The sequence below is a fragment of the Peromyscus eremicus genome, unplaced genomic scaffold, assembly GCF_949786415.1.
Source record: "Peromyscus eremicus unplaced genomic scaffold, PerEre_H2_v1 PerEre#2#chr22_unloc_1, whole genome shotgun sequence".
Lineage (NCBI taxonomy): Eukaryota > Metazoa > Chordata > Mammalia > Rodentia > Cricetidae > Peromyscus > Peromyscus eremicus.
The window spans coordinates 11,144,868-11,161,187 of NW_026734286.1; the positions used below are offsets into that span (position 1 = coordinate 11,144,868).

The following is a 16,320-nucleotide window of genomic DNA, read 5'->3' on the forward strand; positions in this document are numbered from 1 at the left end:
CAAACTTAGCAGAAGGGTGACCCCACCCCACCGTTCTGGTCCCGCCCCTAGCAGAAGGCTGGACGCTGCCCCTGCCCAGACTCCATCCAGTATGGCTCCTGCCTGCATCCCGTCCCTGCCCACAGGCCCCATCCATAGCACAAGGCTGGACTCTTCCCCAGCCCACCAGTGCAGGACCATCCCAGGCCGTAGGTCCGGCCCCAACAGAACTTTAGTGGTTCCGGCCTGCAGCCCCCACCCGCAGCAGAGCCTGCACGCTCCACCTAGCCTTCAGGCTCCGCCCACCCCGGCACTAGGAGGGACAGCCTCCCAGGGCAAGGCCCCACCCCCTTCTGATGGCTCCACCCACCCTCAGCCGGACTCCTCCCCCCACCCCACCCCGCCCCCGCCAGTAAGCCTCGCCCCGCAAGCATGCTCCGCCCACCCGGTCCATCATTTGGCGAGACTCCCTCTGGGCGCACAGGCCCCGCCCCCGGCTCCGCCCACCCGCCCCGCACTAAGGCTGGACTCCCTCTGGGCGCACAGGCACCGCCCCCGACTCCGCCCACTCGCCCCTCACTAAGGCTGGACTCCCTCTGGGCGCACAGGCACCGCCCCACTCCTCCCCCTGCACCCCTGCCGCTCGGCTGCCGCGTCCTCTCGGCCTGCTGCTGTGCAGAACCTCACCATGAGCTCCTCCGCCGCCAGCCCGCTCTTCGCGCCCGGCGAGGATTGCGGCCCCGCGTGGCGCGCGGCTCCCGCGGCCTATGACGCGTCCGACACGCACCTGCAGATCTTGGGCAAGCCGGTGATGGAGCGTTGGGAGACCCCCTACATGCATGCGCTGGCGGCGGCCGCCGCCTCCAGAGGTAGCTCGCCCGAGGAAACGGAGGTTGCAGCTCAGGCGTGCAGGAGTTCCCATGCGTGCTGCGTGCCTCAGTTTCCTTGCTTGGGGCGTGGGGCTGCCCTGGGGCCACTTTGGCCGGGAAGGGAAAGTGTTGTCAAAGTGTGGGCGCACGCCAGAGGCCCCTGCTCCGAACTGAAACTTCCTCTCCAGAGGGAAGAGTTCTTCTCCCCGGGGCTGGGTTGGAGGGTGGGTCTTCCGACCACAGCCCTGAGTGGAACCGAGGGACAGAGTGGAGGGGCGTGGGGCTGGGCTGGTCCGGAGTCTCCCGGTCTGTGGCTAAGAATAGCTTGGGAAAACTGAGCAGAGAGGCAGCTGTCTAGGTGCTGTAGTCTGGTCAGAGAGGGCCATGGGTGTTGGGGGCGCCCCAGCCTTAAACAGGGCAGATGGGGCCCTGGTGTCCAGTGAAGAACGAAACACGGGTGGAGGGTGGCAGGTGGCAGGCCTCTGAGCCCGGCTTGGCCCTTGCTAACTCCACAGGTAAGGGCCGTAGCACAAACAGCGTCGGCAGGGGCTCAGAGTCCAGGGCTCCCTAGGGCCAGTCCGCAGCCTCCCAGGCCAGCCACTCTGACTGGCAGCTGTCCAGGGCCCACACTACTCTGTTACTTTGTTCTGTCCACCCACACGGTCCTGCTGGCCAGTTGTCCTTGAGGCATGTGACTGGCAGCCAGGCCCCACCTCCACATCCCTCTCCCCCAGCCAAGGCAGCTGTCACGTGTTTTGTACTCGTAGGGGGTCGTGTCCTGGAAGTGGGCTTTGGTATGGCTATTGCGGCCTCCAGGCTGCAGCAGGCCCCCATAGAAGAACACTGGATTATTGAGTGCAATGATGGGGTCTTCCAGCGCCTACAGGACTGGGCCCTGCGACAGCCACACAAGGTACCGCTGGGGTGGCAGCTGGGAGTAACCCCAGCCAGGGCTCGATTCTGGGGACCCATGCGACCCCCAACCTTCTCTCTTGTCCCTTTCCTTTCCAAGGTTGTTCCCTTGAAAGGCCTGTGGGAGGAGGTGGCGCCTTCACTACCTGATGGCCATTTCGATGGTGAGGGCTCTGTGGGCCCGGCAAAGGGGCCAGCTCCAGGGAGTGTGCTGGCCTCCAGATCCGTCTTGGCAGCCTACGCCAACCACTGCCCAACCATACCCTCTTTAGCCTGGTGGGGCTTGCCACCAAGAATGAGGACCTGAGTTCGATTCCCAGGATGCACATGGTGTAAGGAGGGAGTAACTCCTACAGGTTGTCCTCCGACTGCCACACGCACGTGCCCCCATCCTCTCCCCCAACAAGGGCACCTTCGGTGTGCACCGGGGACAGACCACACCAAGACAGCAGCAGTACTGCTGAGGGCAGCCGTGGCTGCGTCGGGGGAGGTGGGGCACGGCCGTCTGCCCTGACTGGCAGGCATGTGCTCTCTCTGCAGGGATCTTGTATGACACATACCCACTGTCTGAGGAGACCTGGCACACTCACCAGTTCAGCTTCATCAAGGTGAGGCTGTAGGGCCAGGGTGGGCAGAGCGTGTGACGTCTACATGCCTTCCGCTCTTCCCACGGCCCCTCTCCTACCCTATCCACTGGCCTCTCTGCAGAACCACGCTTTCCGCTTGCTGAAGCCAGGGGGCGTCCTCACCTACTGCAACCTCACGTCCTGGGGGGAGCTCATGAAGTCCAAGTACACGGACATCACCACCATGTTTGAGGTGCGACCACCTGATGGCAGTCGGGGGGGGGGGCATCCTACCCCAGGGCCTGGCAGTGACCTTAGGAGTGACACAGGGCCCCACTCGACTCTCTGGCCTCGGGGGTCAGCTGTTACGATTTTCCCTCACTAGTTCAAGGCTCCCATGGCCCCCCAGCGCTGGCACAGCCCTGCTCACTGCTCTACCTGCACACCATGTGATCTTAGGGACTGATGCTCTCCTGGCCAATAGGCTCGGGAGTCAGCTGGGGGTCCACGAGCCTCTCTTGCGTGAGGCTGGCGGTGGGCCTGTGCGAGGATGCTTGTTGGGACTAGCGTCCAAGGCTACCTGGCACCCACACCTGGGTCCTGTCCCATGTGATCTGGGGTGACCTGTGCCCCTCCCTACAGGAGACACAGGTACCTGCCCTGCAGGAGGCAGGCTTCCGGAGAGAGAACATCCGCACAGAGGTGATGGCACTGGTGCCGCCGGCAGACTGCCGTTACTACGCCTTCCCCCAGATGATCACACCCCTGGTCACCAAGCACTGAGCAACTGGCCAGGACTGGAATGAGCCTATGTCCTCTTGGGTGCCTTGGTGGCTGGAGTGTGGGCTGCAGCCTCAGCTCCCCCTGCAGTCCCTGCAGTCCCTGCGACACTCTGCCTGGCCCCGCTGCCTTCCCAGAGCTCAGGGAGACAATAAATGCTATCAAGAGGACTGGTGGCTTAGCAGTGAGCTGGAGGTCGGGGACAGACACATCTGGTTCAGAACCTGCCTCTGCCTCAGCAGATGGGGCTTGTCCATCACTGGTGCCCAGTGTCCCCTGCCCTGCCCAGACATGACCAATCAACCACTGTCTGTTTCCAATCTCTCCTTCTTCCTTTCTTTTCTAGTGGAAATCAACATCTTAAAATCTATTCTATATCCTTCCTGCCCATTAAAAATATCTTCGCTATGCCAGGCTGTGGTGGTGCCTTTAGTCCCAGCACTCGGGAGGCAGAGCCAGGCAGATCTCTGTGAGTTCAAGGCCAGCCTGGTCTACAGAGTGAGTTCCAGTATAGCCAGGACTACACAGGACAGGCACCAAAACTACACAGAGAAACCCTGTCTCGAAAAACCAAACCAAACCAAAAAAAAAAAAAAAAAAAAAAAAGCAAAAACAAAAACTAAAAACACAAAAACTCCCCGTGGACTGGGCAAGCACCTGCCCCTCCCATATCCTGGGTCGCCATGGCGTGCCACCCCAGCCTGCCAGCTGGAAATGCCAGCTGAGAGCTGCAGAGTGGAAATCTGCGTGACACAGAGGCCGAGTCATGAAAACAGACTCTAGGCTCATGTCCACACCAGAGGGTATCAGGCCATCAGGCCGCGTTTCCTTCGCCCGGGGCAAACAGCTGGCCAGGGATGTGTCAGAGGAGACCACTGTCCTCACTTGCCCGGAAATGGGTGGTGACTGGCCTGAGCTGCACAGAGGGCAGAGGTCACAGTCTGAGCGGAGAAGCCATTGAGACCGAGCGGCCACCAGCCTCCCAACCCCCTCCGCCTCAGGCTGCCCGAGAGGCCACAGTCCACACAGCACACACTGGGTTTGGGTGGGTTTATTCACACTGGATCCGGGGCTGGCGCTCGGCCCGGCGGCTCTACTTGCGGTACCAGATCTTCAGCTTCTGCTCACGCTTGATCTTCCGCTGCAGCTGCAGGATGCCGTAGAGCAGAGCCTCGGCCGTGGGCGGGCAGCCTGGGGACACACACAGCTGAGGTCTCCACCAGCCCACATGGGGGATGCCTGGGGTGCCCTGGGGTTGGCTTTGGAGGGACAGAGTCCTTGCTGTGCTGGGCCTCCTGACACCCACTCCACTCCTGAGCTGTCTGTGCTCCACACAGAAAAGGGCCCAGGCTGTGGCTCTGGTGACCAGACAGGACCTCAGGAATAGTTACAGAAACTGGACCACTGGGTCAGGGAGATGGGCAAGGAGTCTTGGGCCAAGGGCAGGGAGACAGCTGAATTTCCCCAGCCTCGGAATGCCAGCGACCTTAGGACTGCAGCCTACAGGCACACAGCCCCTGCTGCCCAGCAGTCTGCTGGCAGAGAGCCCGCTGGGGGCAGGACAAGGGGCACACAGCTAAGACATACTGGGCTTGCGAAAAGGACCTGCAGCTCAGCTAAGTCGAGACCCCTCCAGGGCGGCAGAGGGGGCCAGTGTGCCCAGTGCTCCTGGGGGTCAGGACAGAGAACAGGTACATGATGTCTGCCTCTCTGCCCTCCAGGACCCAGGCTGGCTCTCAGCTCGGAGACCATGTCTGGTGTGGTGGGGTGGCCGACCTCACCTGGCACATAGATGTCCACTGGCACAATGCGGTCACAGCCTCGAACAACCGAGTAGGAGTAGTGGTAGTAGCCACCGCCGTTGGCGCAGCTAGGGAGAATAGTGAGCAGTTGAGATGCATGTCCGCCCAGCCCAGCCCCTCACCCTGGCCCTGGGACAGGCCAGACCCTACATCACAGGTAAGAACTGGGTGCAATAAAAGGGGCTTCCAGAACCTTCCGTGGGACGTGTGGGATGCAAGTGCCACTGATAAACACATGGAAAAGTGCCCTCAACCAAAGCATTTCTGCTGAGAGACCTGGGGTGGGTCTGTGGGATCTAAGATGGCTTCACAGAAGTCTGCAATTACTACACAGCACCTGACCTTGAGTGTAACAGGCACGTGCCACCGTACCCAGGTTACTTGGCTCTGGGGATGGAACCCATGTTCCCGCATGTTGGGTAAATCTCTAACCCAACCATGGCCCTCTTTTTCTATCTTTTGAAGCAGGAATTCAATGTGTAGTTCAAGCTGGCCTCGAACTCAGAGATCTGACTGCCTCTGCCTCCAGACTCAAAGACTGGATTGTCTGGATCTAGTGTCCCAGCCAATTGGGATTCCAAGGGTTCCTCCACAGCCTCCATCACAACAAAGCAAGCGGCGGCTGGAATCTAGGAGTGGTGGAGCCGCTTGCCTGGCGGGCAGAAGGTCCTGGGCTCCATGCCCACATTCATTACACGCTGAGCGAGTCACAGCTGCTGAAGAAGCCGGGAAGGGGGGGATGGAAAAACAGAGGGGGCTCTGGGGCTGCCTGGAGCGATTCAAGTCAAGCTGGAGGAATGTGACGGTGGGGCACTGGGGTAGGCCTACCCCCCTAGGCAGCCGAACACACACTCACCTCCCCATGGACACCACATATCGAGGCTCAGGCATCTGGTCGTACACCTACAAGACACTCAGGTCAGGTGTCTGCAGGTGGCTGGGTAGTGGAAGGGGCCGAGGGCACCAGGTGTACCTTGCGGAGTGCAGGGGCCATCTTGTTGGTAAGCGTGCCAGCTACAATCATCACATCAGCCTGACGCGGGCTGGCACGGAACACCACACCAAAGCGGTCCATGTCGTAGCGTGGGGCAGCCATGTGCATCATCTCCACAGCACAGCACGCCAGGCCGAAGGTCATAGGCCACAAGGAGCTCTGAGGGCAGAGACAGTCAGCTGCGTGTCCAGGTACTGTGCCTCCACAAGTGAGCATGCTACTGAGCAGGACCCTCGGAAGGCAGCTTCCAACTCAACACACCCTCCACCTGTGGGCACAGGAACACTGGAGTGCTCGGCAGCCACACGAGGCCAGTGGCGGCTGTAGGCCCAGGACTCTGGGTGGCATCTAGGCCTAGCTGTTGCTCTGGCCACCAGGAATATCCCCTTCTTGGCATCCCTGGATTGGCCCAACTGTCCCTCAGGAATCACCTGGGACTAGCTGGCTGCCCTCAGTGTCCTCTGTCCACTAGTGCTTAAGCTTGCCCAGTACCTGCACCTGAGACCCAGCAGTGGCCCGGGGCCTGGCAGATGTGAGTGAAATTGGTGTCTGGGCTGGAAGTGCCCACCTTCAACAGATCCTGGGGCCCCTACAGTGCTGTGGGATGTTCTGTATGGCAAATGTGTTGCTGATTTGTCAATAAATAAAACACTGATTGGCCATTGGCTAGGCAGGAAGTGTAGGCGGGACAAGGAGGAGAATAAAGCTGGGAAGTAGAAGGCTGAGTCAGAGAGACACTGCCAGCCGCCACCATGACAAGCCGCATGTGAAGATCCTGGTAAGCCACGAGCCATGTGGCAAGGTATAGATTAATGGAAATGGATTAATTTAAGCTGTAAGAACAGTTAGCAAGAAGCCTGCCACAGCCATACAGTTTGTAACCAATATAAGTCTCTGTGTTTACTTGGTCGGGTTTGAGCAGCTGTGGGACTGGCAGGTGAGAGAGATTTGTCCTGACTGTGGGCCAGGCAGGAAAACTCTAGCTACACTATAGTGAGCACCTTGTCTTGGCAGCTTCAAGCTCTAGCATAGTAGAGTCCTAGGCCCGGCACAGGAGAACAAGGCAGGCCCAGGGCATGCGGTCAATGGACAATTGTCAGGCTCGGGCTGTCCCATCCAGGCACGGGAGCCCAGCAACTGTGAACTAGACACCAGAGGGACACATGGGGTAGTGTTGCAGAATATTATTTTAAGATGTGTAGATTTGTTCATGCTGGGAACATCTGTTTAATGATGCAAAGATGTGTTGCATTCTTTTCTGTTGCATGTGTTTAACTCTGTGAAGCTGTGTGACTGGGCCTGTCTAAAACACCTGATGGTCCAATGAAGAGCTGAGCGGCCAATAGTGAGGCAGGAGAGGGGATAGGCGGGCTGGCAGGCAGAGAGAATAAATAGAAGGAGAAATCTGGGAGAAGATCTAGGAGCTAGAGAAGGAGAAGGACACTAGGGGCTAGCCACCCAGCCACCCAGCCACCCAGCCACCCGCCACGGAGTAAGAGTGAAAGTAAGATACACAGAAGTAAGAAAAGGAAAAAGCCCAGAGGCAAAAGGTAGGATAATTGAAGTTAAGGAAAGCTGGCTAAGAGAGGCCTTGTCTTAAAAAGCAAAATAAGCCGGGCGGTGGTGGCGCACGCCTTTAATCCCAGCACTCGGGAGGCAGAGGCAGGCGGATCTCTGTGAGTTCGAGGCCAGCCTGGACTACCAAGTGAGTTCCAGGAAAGGCACAAAGCTACACAGAGAAACCCTGTCTCGAAAAACCAAAAAAAAAAAAGCAAAATAAAATAAATGGTTCCCCCTCCCCTGAAAGGCCATATACTTGGTAAAAAATAATTAGGAATAAGCCTCCATGTGTGATTTGGGAGCTGGGTGGTGGGCCCCCCAAACAGCAAAGAGCCAAAAAGTAAAAACAATCACAGCATAGGGACCACTGGGGACAGACATGGAGAGGGAGGCCATCCCGTGAGCTTTGCTGAGGACCTCGGGCTCCCCAGACTCTGCCCCAGAGGTGATTTTAAAAGGCAATTTTTTTTTTGTTTTTTTTTTTTTTGTTTTTTGTTTTTTGTTTTTCGAGACAGGGTTTCTCTGTGTAGCTTTGCGCCTTTTCCTGGAACTCACTTGGTAGCCCAGGCTGGCCTTGAACTCACAGAGATCCGCCTGGCTCTGTCTCCCGAGTGCTGGGATTAAAGGCGTGCACCACCACTGCCCGACTAAAAGGCAATTTTTAAGCCAGGAATGGTGGCTGCTTTTATCTCAGCACGCAGGAGGCAGAGGCAGGCAGATCTCTGTTTGAGGCCAGCCTGGTCTACAGAGCAAGTTCCAGGACAGCCAGGGCTGTGTAGAGACCCTGTCTCAATAAAAACAATAAATAAATAAAAAGGCATTTTTATCAGCGGTTGATGTCTCAGTGAGTAAAGCCATCTGCCACCAAGCCCGACAACCTGAGTTCGATCCCTGGGCCCCACATGGTGGAAGGAGGGACCGACTCCTGCAAGTGGTCCTCTGGCCTCCTCATGCCTGCCTCGGGGCCTAAGCATGCATATGCACACACGTGCAAAATAGATATGAGATGTGATATTAAAAAGACACACACACCTTCAATCCCAGCACTCGGGAGGCAGAGGCAGGCGGATCTCTGTGAGTTCAAGGCCAGCCTGGGCTACAGAGTGAGTTCCAGGACAGCCAGGGCTTCACAGAGAAACCCTGTCTAAAAAAAGACACACACACACACACACACACACACACACACACACACACACAGAGACGCAAGGCCTGCTGAAGGGCTTAGTCATCCTGAGTGGTGGCTGAAGGGGTGGCGAGGCTCTTAGGAAGGAGCCTCAGGAGACCCTGAGGATGCTGCAGATCTGATGGAGGGGGACTTACCCGGCGCGCCCAGTTGATGAGGTCATCCAGCTTGGCCACCACATACTCTGCCCGGCTTCTGGGAAGATGGGAGGGCTTGGAGACCACAGCTCCAGCTCCAGCTCCAGCCTTGGGTAATGCAGACTGTGTGCTACAAGGACAGAGCATGTGGGTATGGAGGAGACTTAGCCAGGTGACCCCAGTGTCCTGTCCGGGAGCCCAGCTGGAGCAGCTTCCCGGGAGGGGTGGGCACAGGGTCCCAGGACCTATCAACAGAGAAAGGAGCAGCGGCCACACTAGGGAGGCAAGACCAGAGGCCAGGGCCACAGGCCAGGGTGGGCAGGCAGCGCCCAGTCGAGGCCCTGGAGGACGCACTCCAGCCTCTCCCCAAAGCCTGGCTTACCTGCTCGGACCCTCAGTGGCCACATTCTGATGGACTCTGCGCACCTGGGCCACTGCGGCTATGCTGGAGCTGCAAACAGTAACGGCAGTGAGAGGTGACCAGAGCGAAACCAGCTGTAACCGCCCACCGCCCCACCCGCTCCGGCTGCCCTGTTGTCTGTGGGCTGCCCTGCCCGTCCGTCCGCAGTCTGCCCTGCCCGTCCGTCCGCGGGCTGCCCTGCCCGTCCGTCCGCGGGCTGCCTTGCTCTTCCACAGATATAAGCAGAGCCTCTTTGCTTCTGAAAACACCAGCTAGTCAACAGGTTGTCAAGTGTCCAAGCCAGGACAGTTCTGAGGTGCTGTGCTCGAAGCCCAGGGGACAGCTGGTAGTTCCCCTGGGCTGGCGACCTTCACAGCTCTATTCCAAGGCAGCCGGCCTGTGGAGGTCCTGGTGGAGGGCACATGGAACACCTTGCTGGGACAGGCAGTGGGTGAGCTATAAGGGCCCCGAGCCTGAGGACAGTGCTGTCCTGTCTTGGTCATCGCCCTCCCAGACAGTCCCCACACACAATGTGAGGAGGACACCTAGGCAGCCTCACTGAACCTGCTGGGCAACCTTCACCAAGCAGTCCTCCCCTGGTCACTCCTGAGGGACCCTCCTGGCTCCAAGCCCTGCAGCTCCACGCCGCTCCCTGGCAGCCAGACCACATACTCACCGTAGGCGCAGGATCCGCACACACAACAGGCCAGGAGCTAGAGAGAGAAGCATAGTGGCTTGGGTTCAACAGTTTAGTCCCCAGAAGGGGTCCAGTTCGGGGCCCTGGCCCTTCCCTGGAGGGCTCCAGCACACCTCCACTTCCCATGCCTCGCTGTTCCCGCGCCAGGACCCCATCTGCTCCTGAATAACCTGTCCTACACTTGCACACAGCAGGATGCAACCCAGGGGCACTTTTTATATATTTGTTTGTTTGGTTTTGGTTTTTTGAGACAGGGTTTCTGTGTGTAGCTTTGCGCCTTTCCTGGAACTCACTCTGTAGCCCAGGCTGGCCTTCCCGAGGGCTGGGATTAAAAGTGTGCGCCGCAGCCGCCACCACCGCCCGGCCAGGGGCACTTTTTAAAGGAGCAGCTGGAAGCAGGAAGAGAGGCATGGGGGCAGCTTTGAGGGCAGGATGGAGCTATACCCTACACTGACTTATATCCCCCAAAGGCATGCTGGCACCTTCACCCAGCACCTCGGAATGGGATGGTTTGCATGAGCCTTTCCAGTGGTCACGAAGGTGTGCCCTGAAGAAGCAGGACTGGATATTCTTTGTGTGGACAGATGTGAACCAGATCTGAAGAAGTACAAGTGGCATTCCAGCACTTCGGAGGCTGAGAAGGGGGATTGCATATCCTAAGACAGCCTGGCTTACACACTGGAGAAACCCAAACAGCATGAAGGACACACACCCCCAGGGTGGGGAGGGGCACAGAGATTAATACAAGAATAACTTCATGAGGATACGGGGAGATGAGCTCATGAAACCTCAGCCCTGGGACACCCTGATCTTGGACTCCAGCTTCCAGGAATATCGGGTAAATTTCTGTCATCTGGGGCTGGGCATGGAGGCTCACGCCTTTAATCCCAGCACTGAGGAAGCAGAAGGTGGAGGTCTGTGAGTTCAGGGCCAGCCTGGCGTATACAGCAAGTTCCAGTCAGCCAGGGCCAAGCAGTGAGACCCTGTCTTGGAGGGGGAAAGGAGGTCTCATCTGAGACAGCCGCTGCATGATAAAAGGTGGGACTGAGATAGCCCCCCCCCCCCCCCGCCCCCCGCCATGATTTGGGGAATACCCTGCCTCCAAGACCAGGGGCTGGGTTGACAGCTGCTTCCCATGCTATCCCTCTTGCCTCAGCTCCCCTCACTCTGACTACAACGTTGCTCGGGGCGACTTTGTCCCAAGGTCACGACCATGGCCTACTGCTTGGACCAAAGGCAAATGTCTGCTCCGTCTAGACATTCTGTCTGAGGGGCACACACCAGGCCTTGGTTTCCCCATATGAAAATTTAAGGCTTTGAATAAACTCCCAGCAAAGTGAATGCCCTACTAAGTGGTTGGAGGTGCCAGCATCTGGCTTTGGTTTTAATTGCCACAGGATCTCTCTATGTTGCCCAGGCTATCTCTGAACTCTGACCTCAAGAGAGCCTTCTGAGCAGCTACAACTGCAGGCAGGCACCACCAAGCCTGGCTTGGAGCAGACTTTTGTGCTGTCATGCTGGGAATCAAACATGGGGCCTGGAACATGCTCAGTGGGTGCTTTAATACTGGGACACATCCCCAGGCCTCCGCTTCTTCCAACTTTTCTTTCTTTCTTTCTTTCTTTCTTTCTTTCTTTCTTTCTTTCTTTCTTTCTTTCTTTCTTTCTTTCAGGGTCTTACTACGTATCCTTGGCTGGCCTAGAACTCACAGGGATCCCAAAGTGTCCTTTTAAAGCGGGATCTCAGTGTCTAGCTCAGGCTGGGTTCATCAGCTTCCTGCCTCTCCAGGGCTAGGATCACAGCTGTACCTCACAATGCTCTACCATGCCGGGCAGTGGTGGCGCACGCCTTTAATCCCAGCGCTTGGGAGGCAGAGCCAGGCGGATCTCTGTGAGTTCGAGGCCAGCCTGGGCTACCAAGTGAGTTCCAGGAAAGGCGCAAAGCTACACAGAGAAACCCTGTCTCGAAAAACCGAAAAAAAAAAACAAAAACAAAACAAAACAATGCTCTACCACAAACATCCTCTTTGCTGCCCCTAAGGTGTTAATTAAAATTAGCTTCTCCTTCAAATCTGACTGTGGGTAGCAAAACAGAGCAACCTGTAACAGGCTCTATTCACTATTCACTGGCAATCGCACAGCCAGTCCTGAGTGAATTCAGGAAGCAACAGTCAATGCCACAAATCCATGCCCTCCACTCCTCATAGTGTCCACATCACAGCTGGGCCTATAACCCCAGCATGGGAGAGTGAGGCAGGAGCATCATGAGTTTGATATAACCCTAGGCCACACTTAAAGAAAAACAAAACCACCAGGCCGTGGTGGCACAAGCCTTTAATCCCAGCACTCGGGAGGCAGAGGTCTCTGTCAGTTCGAGGCCAGCCTGGTCTCTATAAAGGAGAACCAGTACCGTAAGGACTCTTAAACAGAGAAACCCTGTCTCCAACAACCAAAAAAAAAAAAAAAAAAAAAAAAGGGAAAGGAAAACAACCCACAAAACCAAGCTAAAAGTCCAAGTCTATCATACTAGCACTTGGGGTCGGGTGTGTGGAGGCTGGAGGATCAGGAGTTTAAGGTCAGCTTCCCATCCATGAGATCCTGTCTCAAAACAGGAGCTGGAGTTCCGTTGGCAGAGTCCTTGCCTAGCATGTACCAAGCCCTAAGTTCCCTCCTTAGTGCTGCACAAATGGGCATGCTGGTGCACGCCTGCCATCCCAGGCCTGGAGAGGTGGAGGCCTCAGATCTGTCCTCAGTATACACAGTGAGGCCAACCTTGGCTTCCTGAGACCCTGTCTCAAAGCAACAACCGTCTAGGAGATGCGACCTTCTGATAAGGCACTTATGCCAGTATGTAGAGTAAGCCAGACTGCATCTAATTTAATCCCTGTATATAAAGAGGAAGATACCAAGGCTTCAACAAGGAAACCGAGACATCTGCAATACTAGCGGCCCTGGCTGTCCGGGACGGATGAAGGTGGAAGAGCCCGGGCGTGTGGCCCGAGTGTCCTGGGTCCCTCTCTGCCCCGCTCTCCGCGTGGAGAGCCGGGCTCCTGCAATCTCCTGAGGTTGGGAGACACGCAGGCCTCAGTGTCCCCGACTATAATCTGTGCAATAACAGGAGACGGTTCATCGTTGACAGAACGGGAGAAGTGAAGCCGAGCGCACTTCGGCCCGACCCCAGACCCAGACCTTGTTGAGGGCTGACACCCGACCTGTCGGTCCCTGGGGTCTCCACGGCTCTCACTCCGGCGCTTGGGACCCAAGGTCCCCGCAGCCGCGCTCGCAGCCCAAGACTTCCCCGCTGTCCCGAGCTCTGGCCTCACTCACCCGCCAGCGCCGCCATCTCGGCCTCGGCCTTCAGACAACCTCTGCGGTCCGTCCTCCTAAGCGTTCCGGTCTGGTCCTTCGCCCAAATAGGCACCAGCGGAAACAGGGACCGGGGAGAGGAGGCGTTCCGACGCGCCTACTGCCTGTGGGCGCGCCCGCCCAGTGCGCGCCCCCGGGCTCCTGTGACAAACAGGAAGCAGCCACAAAAGCAAGCAGCTCCATTTTTTTCTGTCTCAGGGAAATAAAAAGCGGAAGAGCGCGTCCCTGGGTGGGCTCGAACCACCAACCTTTCGGTTAACAGCCGAACGCGCTAACCGATTGCGCCACAGAGACAGCATGGCTCAGGAGGATCTGGTACAGTCCTACAAGGCTCGCGGCGCGGACTGTGTAGTGCGCTTGCGCAAAGTAACTCCACACGGGGCGGAGTCCGGGCATGAGCGACGTCTGACACGCAGCCGAAATAGCTCAGTTGGGAGAGCGTTAGACTGAAGATCTAAAGGTCCCTGGTTCGATCCCGGGTTTCGGCAGAGCTTTTTGACTCTCTGAACGTGTCTTTTTGAGATTTTTGCTTCGTTTTGACCCACAACGCTGAATTCTTCCAGTCCAGAGTTTAATTTTTAAATTATTTTTAGATGTTGGAGACCAATATAATATTCTTTAAATTGGTAGAGCTAAAGCCATTACTCACTATGAAATCCAAAAATATCAGGCTGAGGCGTCACACCCCTGTCCTCCCAGCGCGGCTGAGAAGCAGGAAGATGGGCTCGAGGTCAAGTTCTTCCTCTTAAAAAGTCAAAGTAAATAATTAATAATAATAATAATAATAATAATAATAATAATAATAATAAAACATTTTTAAAAATGCCTCAGCAAGCAGTTAAGAGCACTGATTCCTTTTTTGAAAGGACCCGGGACTCAACTCCCAGCTAGTAACTGTCTTGAACTCCCGTTCCAGGAGCTCTGATGCCTGTTCTGACCTCTTCAGGCACCCGGCATGCAAGCAGCCAAGACACCCACACACGTAAAATAAAATAAAGACCGGGCGGTGGTGGCGCACGCCTTTATTCCCAGAACTCAGGAGGCAGAGCCAGGCGGAGCTCTGTGAGTGTGAAGCCTGCTCTGTCTACAGGCTAGTTCCAGGGCTACACAGCGAGACACTGTCTCGAAAAATATAAATAGATAAATAAACAAAATAATTTTTAAAAATTGAAATAAAATGAATCAAATCTAGGAAGGTGAAGTTCAGTGGACAGAGGACTCTCCACTCTCATGCGGAGGCCCTGGATTCCACCCCCAGCACCCCACAAACGGGGCATGGTGTGGCACACCTGTCATTCCAGCACTGGGGAGATTGCTCTTGGCTGCACGGCAATTTCAAGGCCCACTGGGGCTACAAGAGACTCGTCTCTAAAAATAATAAATAGGGTTGGCACGATGGTTCGGTGGATAAAAGCACTTTGCTGCCAAGCCCGACCACCTGAGCCAGATCCCCGGCTCCCACAAGGTGGCAGGAGAGAGCTGACTCCTGAAAGTTGTCCTCTGCCTGGGTACCACTGTCTTGTGCCTGGCATTCCCACATACACATGCAATACACATGACCAAACATAAATAAACCTTAACACTAAGCCGAAATTAACAGGAGAGCTGCTCTGTGCACAGAATTCTATCCAGTTCACAAATGGGGGAACCAAGACTCTACCCTAGGCATTGCGGAGTTCCTACCAGGTGACAGTGTCCTCCCAAGCCCTGGGGCAGGCAGAGGTATGGGGTGTGTGTGTGTGTGTGTGTGTGTGTGTGTGTGTGTGTGTGTGTGTGTGTGTTACAAGGCTGGGTATGGTCAGGAGAGAGAGCTATGGCCTGGAGAAAATCTTTTAGTTTTTTTTGTTTTTTTTTTTTTGTTCTTTTGCTTTTGAGTCTGAGCTTTACTCTGTAGCCCAGGCTGGCCTTCATGGCAGTCCTCCAGCCTCAACCCTACCGGGCCCATCTAGAATTTTAGATTTACAGAAAATTTACAAGGGTAGTTCAGAGGAGTCTTAAGTAGGCCATAGCCAAATGAGCCATATTATATTTTTTTAACATAAAAACAGGTTATAATTTAAAAGTCCAGGGTTATTTTAAACAGTAAAATATTTTCTCTGTAGAAAATAGTAAAAATGATAACATTTCCCAATAAGCCCTTTTAAGCCAAATAATAGCTGAATTATACATATAAATATTGATTAGATTCCGGGACACAGAAGAGACCTGTCTTCATCTGTTCAGAGAGCTGTTTTATTAAGTTGTGTAGGTGAGATTCCTATCCATCTTCCCTTCACAGTTTGATTTACGGCAGACATTTTTCTGTAGGCTAATCCATATTCTAACAAGATTTTAGATAGATATCTACAGAACATTCCACCCTAACACAAAGGAATATACCTTCTCAGCACCCTATGGAACCTTCTCAAAAATTGACTACATGCCATATTATAGTTTAAATATTTTATTTGTGTGTTAGATCCCCAGCCCGGGAGCTCAGGGCATGCTAGTCAGGTGTCCTGCCTAGCCACACCCAAACCTTCTATGTGACAGCGGCTTGTGTCCTGATAAGGCACGCCCCAGTTATCTGGAGGCTGGCTCTACCGGGGTCCCCTCACTCTCTCCAGGTGTCCTGTCAATGCTGGCTCCCCAAAAGTACTGAGGAATCAGCACCCACAGTCCTGTGTGGACTGTAATCTGAGGTGGGCCTTTTGTGTTGGGGTTAGATGAGGTCATGGGGTACCCAGCATGGCATTAGTGGATGGCTTCCAAGAGGAAGAGCCAAGGAGGGTATGGTGGCACCCAACTGGAATCCTGACATTGGAAAGGCTGAAGCAGGCAGATCTCTGTGAGTTCGAGGCCAGCCTGGTCTAGAGTGAGATCCAGGACAGCCAGGGCGGTAGAGACCTTGTCAAAAGAAAGGGAGAGACCGAGTGGTAAGGCAGGATTCCTGGGGGTTCAAGGCCACCTTATGCTACTCGGTGTTTGAGGCAAACTTGGGCCGACAATGAGATCCCCACAGATAGCCCAGCAGAGGCCCTGGCCACCAGGCCTGACTGAGTCCCAAGCCTGGATCCACATTGGGGAAGATAACCGA

The 16,320-nt window shown here is 55.6% G+C and overlaps 2 protein-coding genes and 2 non-coding genes across 5 annotated transcripts; 2 read left to right on the forward strand and 2 right to left on the reverse strand.

The window, feature by feature from the left end:
- The first annotated feature begins 619 nt into the window (after positions 1-619).
- Positions 620-3,256, forward strand: Gamt (guanidinoacetate N-methyltransferase). 2 transcript variants are annotated; one of them, XM_059251838.1, is made up of 6 exons: positions 622-848; positions 1,616-1,761; positions 1,861-1,924; positions 2,301-2,368; positions 2,469-2,579; positions 2,969-3,256. In XM_059251838.1, the coding sequence occupies exons 1-6, from the start codon at positions 668-670 to the stop codon at positions 3,107-3,109; spliced, it is 711 nt and encodes a 236-aa protein (XP_059107821.1). In that variant the 5' UTR covers positions 622-667; the 3' UTR covers positions 3,110-3,256. The 2 variants fall into 2 exon arrangements, with proteins under 2 accessions (XP_059107822.1, XP_059107821.1); XM_059251839.1 differs by lacking the exon at positions 2,469-2,579 and having other exon boundaries at positions 620-848.
- An 886-nt stretch (positions 3,257-4,142) lies between these two features.
- Ndufs7 (NADH:ubiquinone oxidoreductase core subunit S7) lies at positions 4,143-13,380 on the reverse strand. Its single transcript, XM_059252075.1, has 8 exons — positions 13,206-13,380; positions 9,859-9,895; positions 9,165-9,227; positions 8,783-8,912; positions 5,882-6,061; positions 5,765-5,811; positions 4,888-4,976; positions 4,143-4,297 (listed from the first exon to the last, which is right to left on the reverse strand). The coding sequence occupies exons 1-8, from the start codon at positions 13,219-13,221 to the stop codon at positions 4,200-4,202; spliced, it is 660 nt and encodes a 219-aa protein (XP_059108058.1). The 5' UTR covers positions 13,222-13,380; the 3' UTR covers positions 4,143-4,199.
- An 84-nt stretch (positions 13,381-13,464) lies between these two features.
- Positions 13,465-13,538, reverse strand: Trnan-guu (transfer RNA asparagine (anticodon GUU)). Its single transcript has one exon. It is a non-coding gene; the product is annotated as a tRNA-Asn (tRNA).
- A 121-nt stretch (positions 13,539-13,659) lies between these two features.
- On the forward strand, positions 13,660-13,732 carry Trnaf-gaa (transfer RNA phenylalanine (anticodon GAA)). Its single transcript has one exon. It is a non-coding gene; the product is annotated as a tRNA-Phe (tRNA).
- Positions 13,733-16,320: the final 2,588 nt, after the last annotated feature.

Excerpts from the sequence above, each read along its gene's own strand:
- Gamt (XM_059251838.1), top strand. The coding sequence starts at position 668 with ATGAGCTCCTCCGCCGCCAGCCCGCTCTTCGCGCCCGGCGAGGATTGC. Across the intron at positions 849-1,615 it reads GGCGGCCGCCGCCTCCAGAG|GGGGTCGTGTCCTGGAAGTG; the intron begins GTAGCTCGCCCG and ends TTGTACTCGTAG. Across the intron at positions 1,762-1,860 it reads CCCTGCGACAGCCACACAAG|GTTGTTCCCTTGAAAGGCCT; the intron begins GTACCGCTGGGG and ends TTCCTTTCCAAG.
- Ndufs7 (XM_059252075.1), bottom strand. Across the intron at positions 4,977-5,764 it reads TATGTGGTGTCCATGGGGAG|CTGCGCCAACGGCGGTGGCT; the intron begins GTGAGTGTGTGT and ends TATTCTCCCTAG. Across the intron at positions 4,298-4,887 it reads AGTGGACATCTATGTGCCAG|GCTGCCCGCCCACGGCCGAG; the intron begins GTGAGGTCGGCC and ends GTGTGTCCCCAG.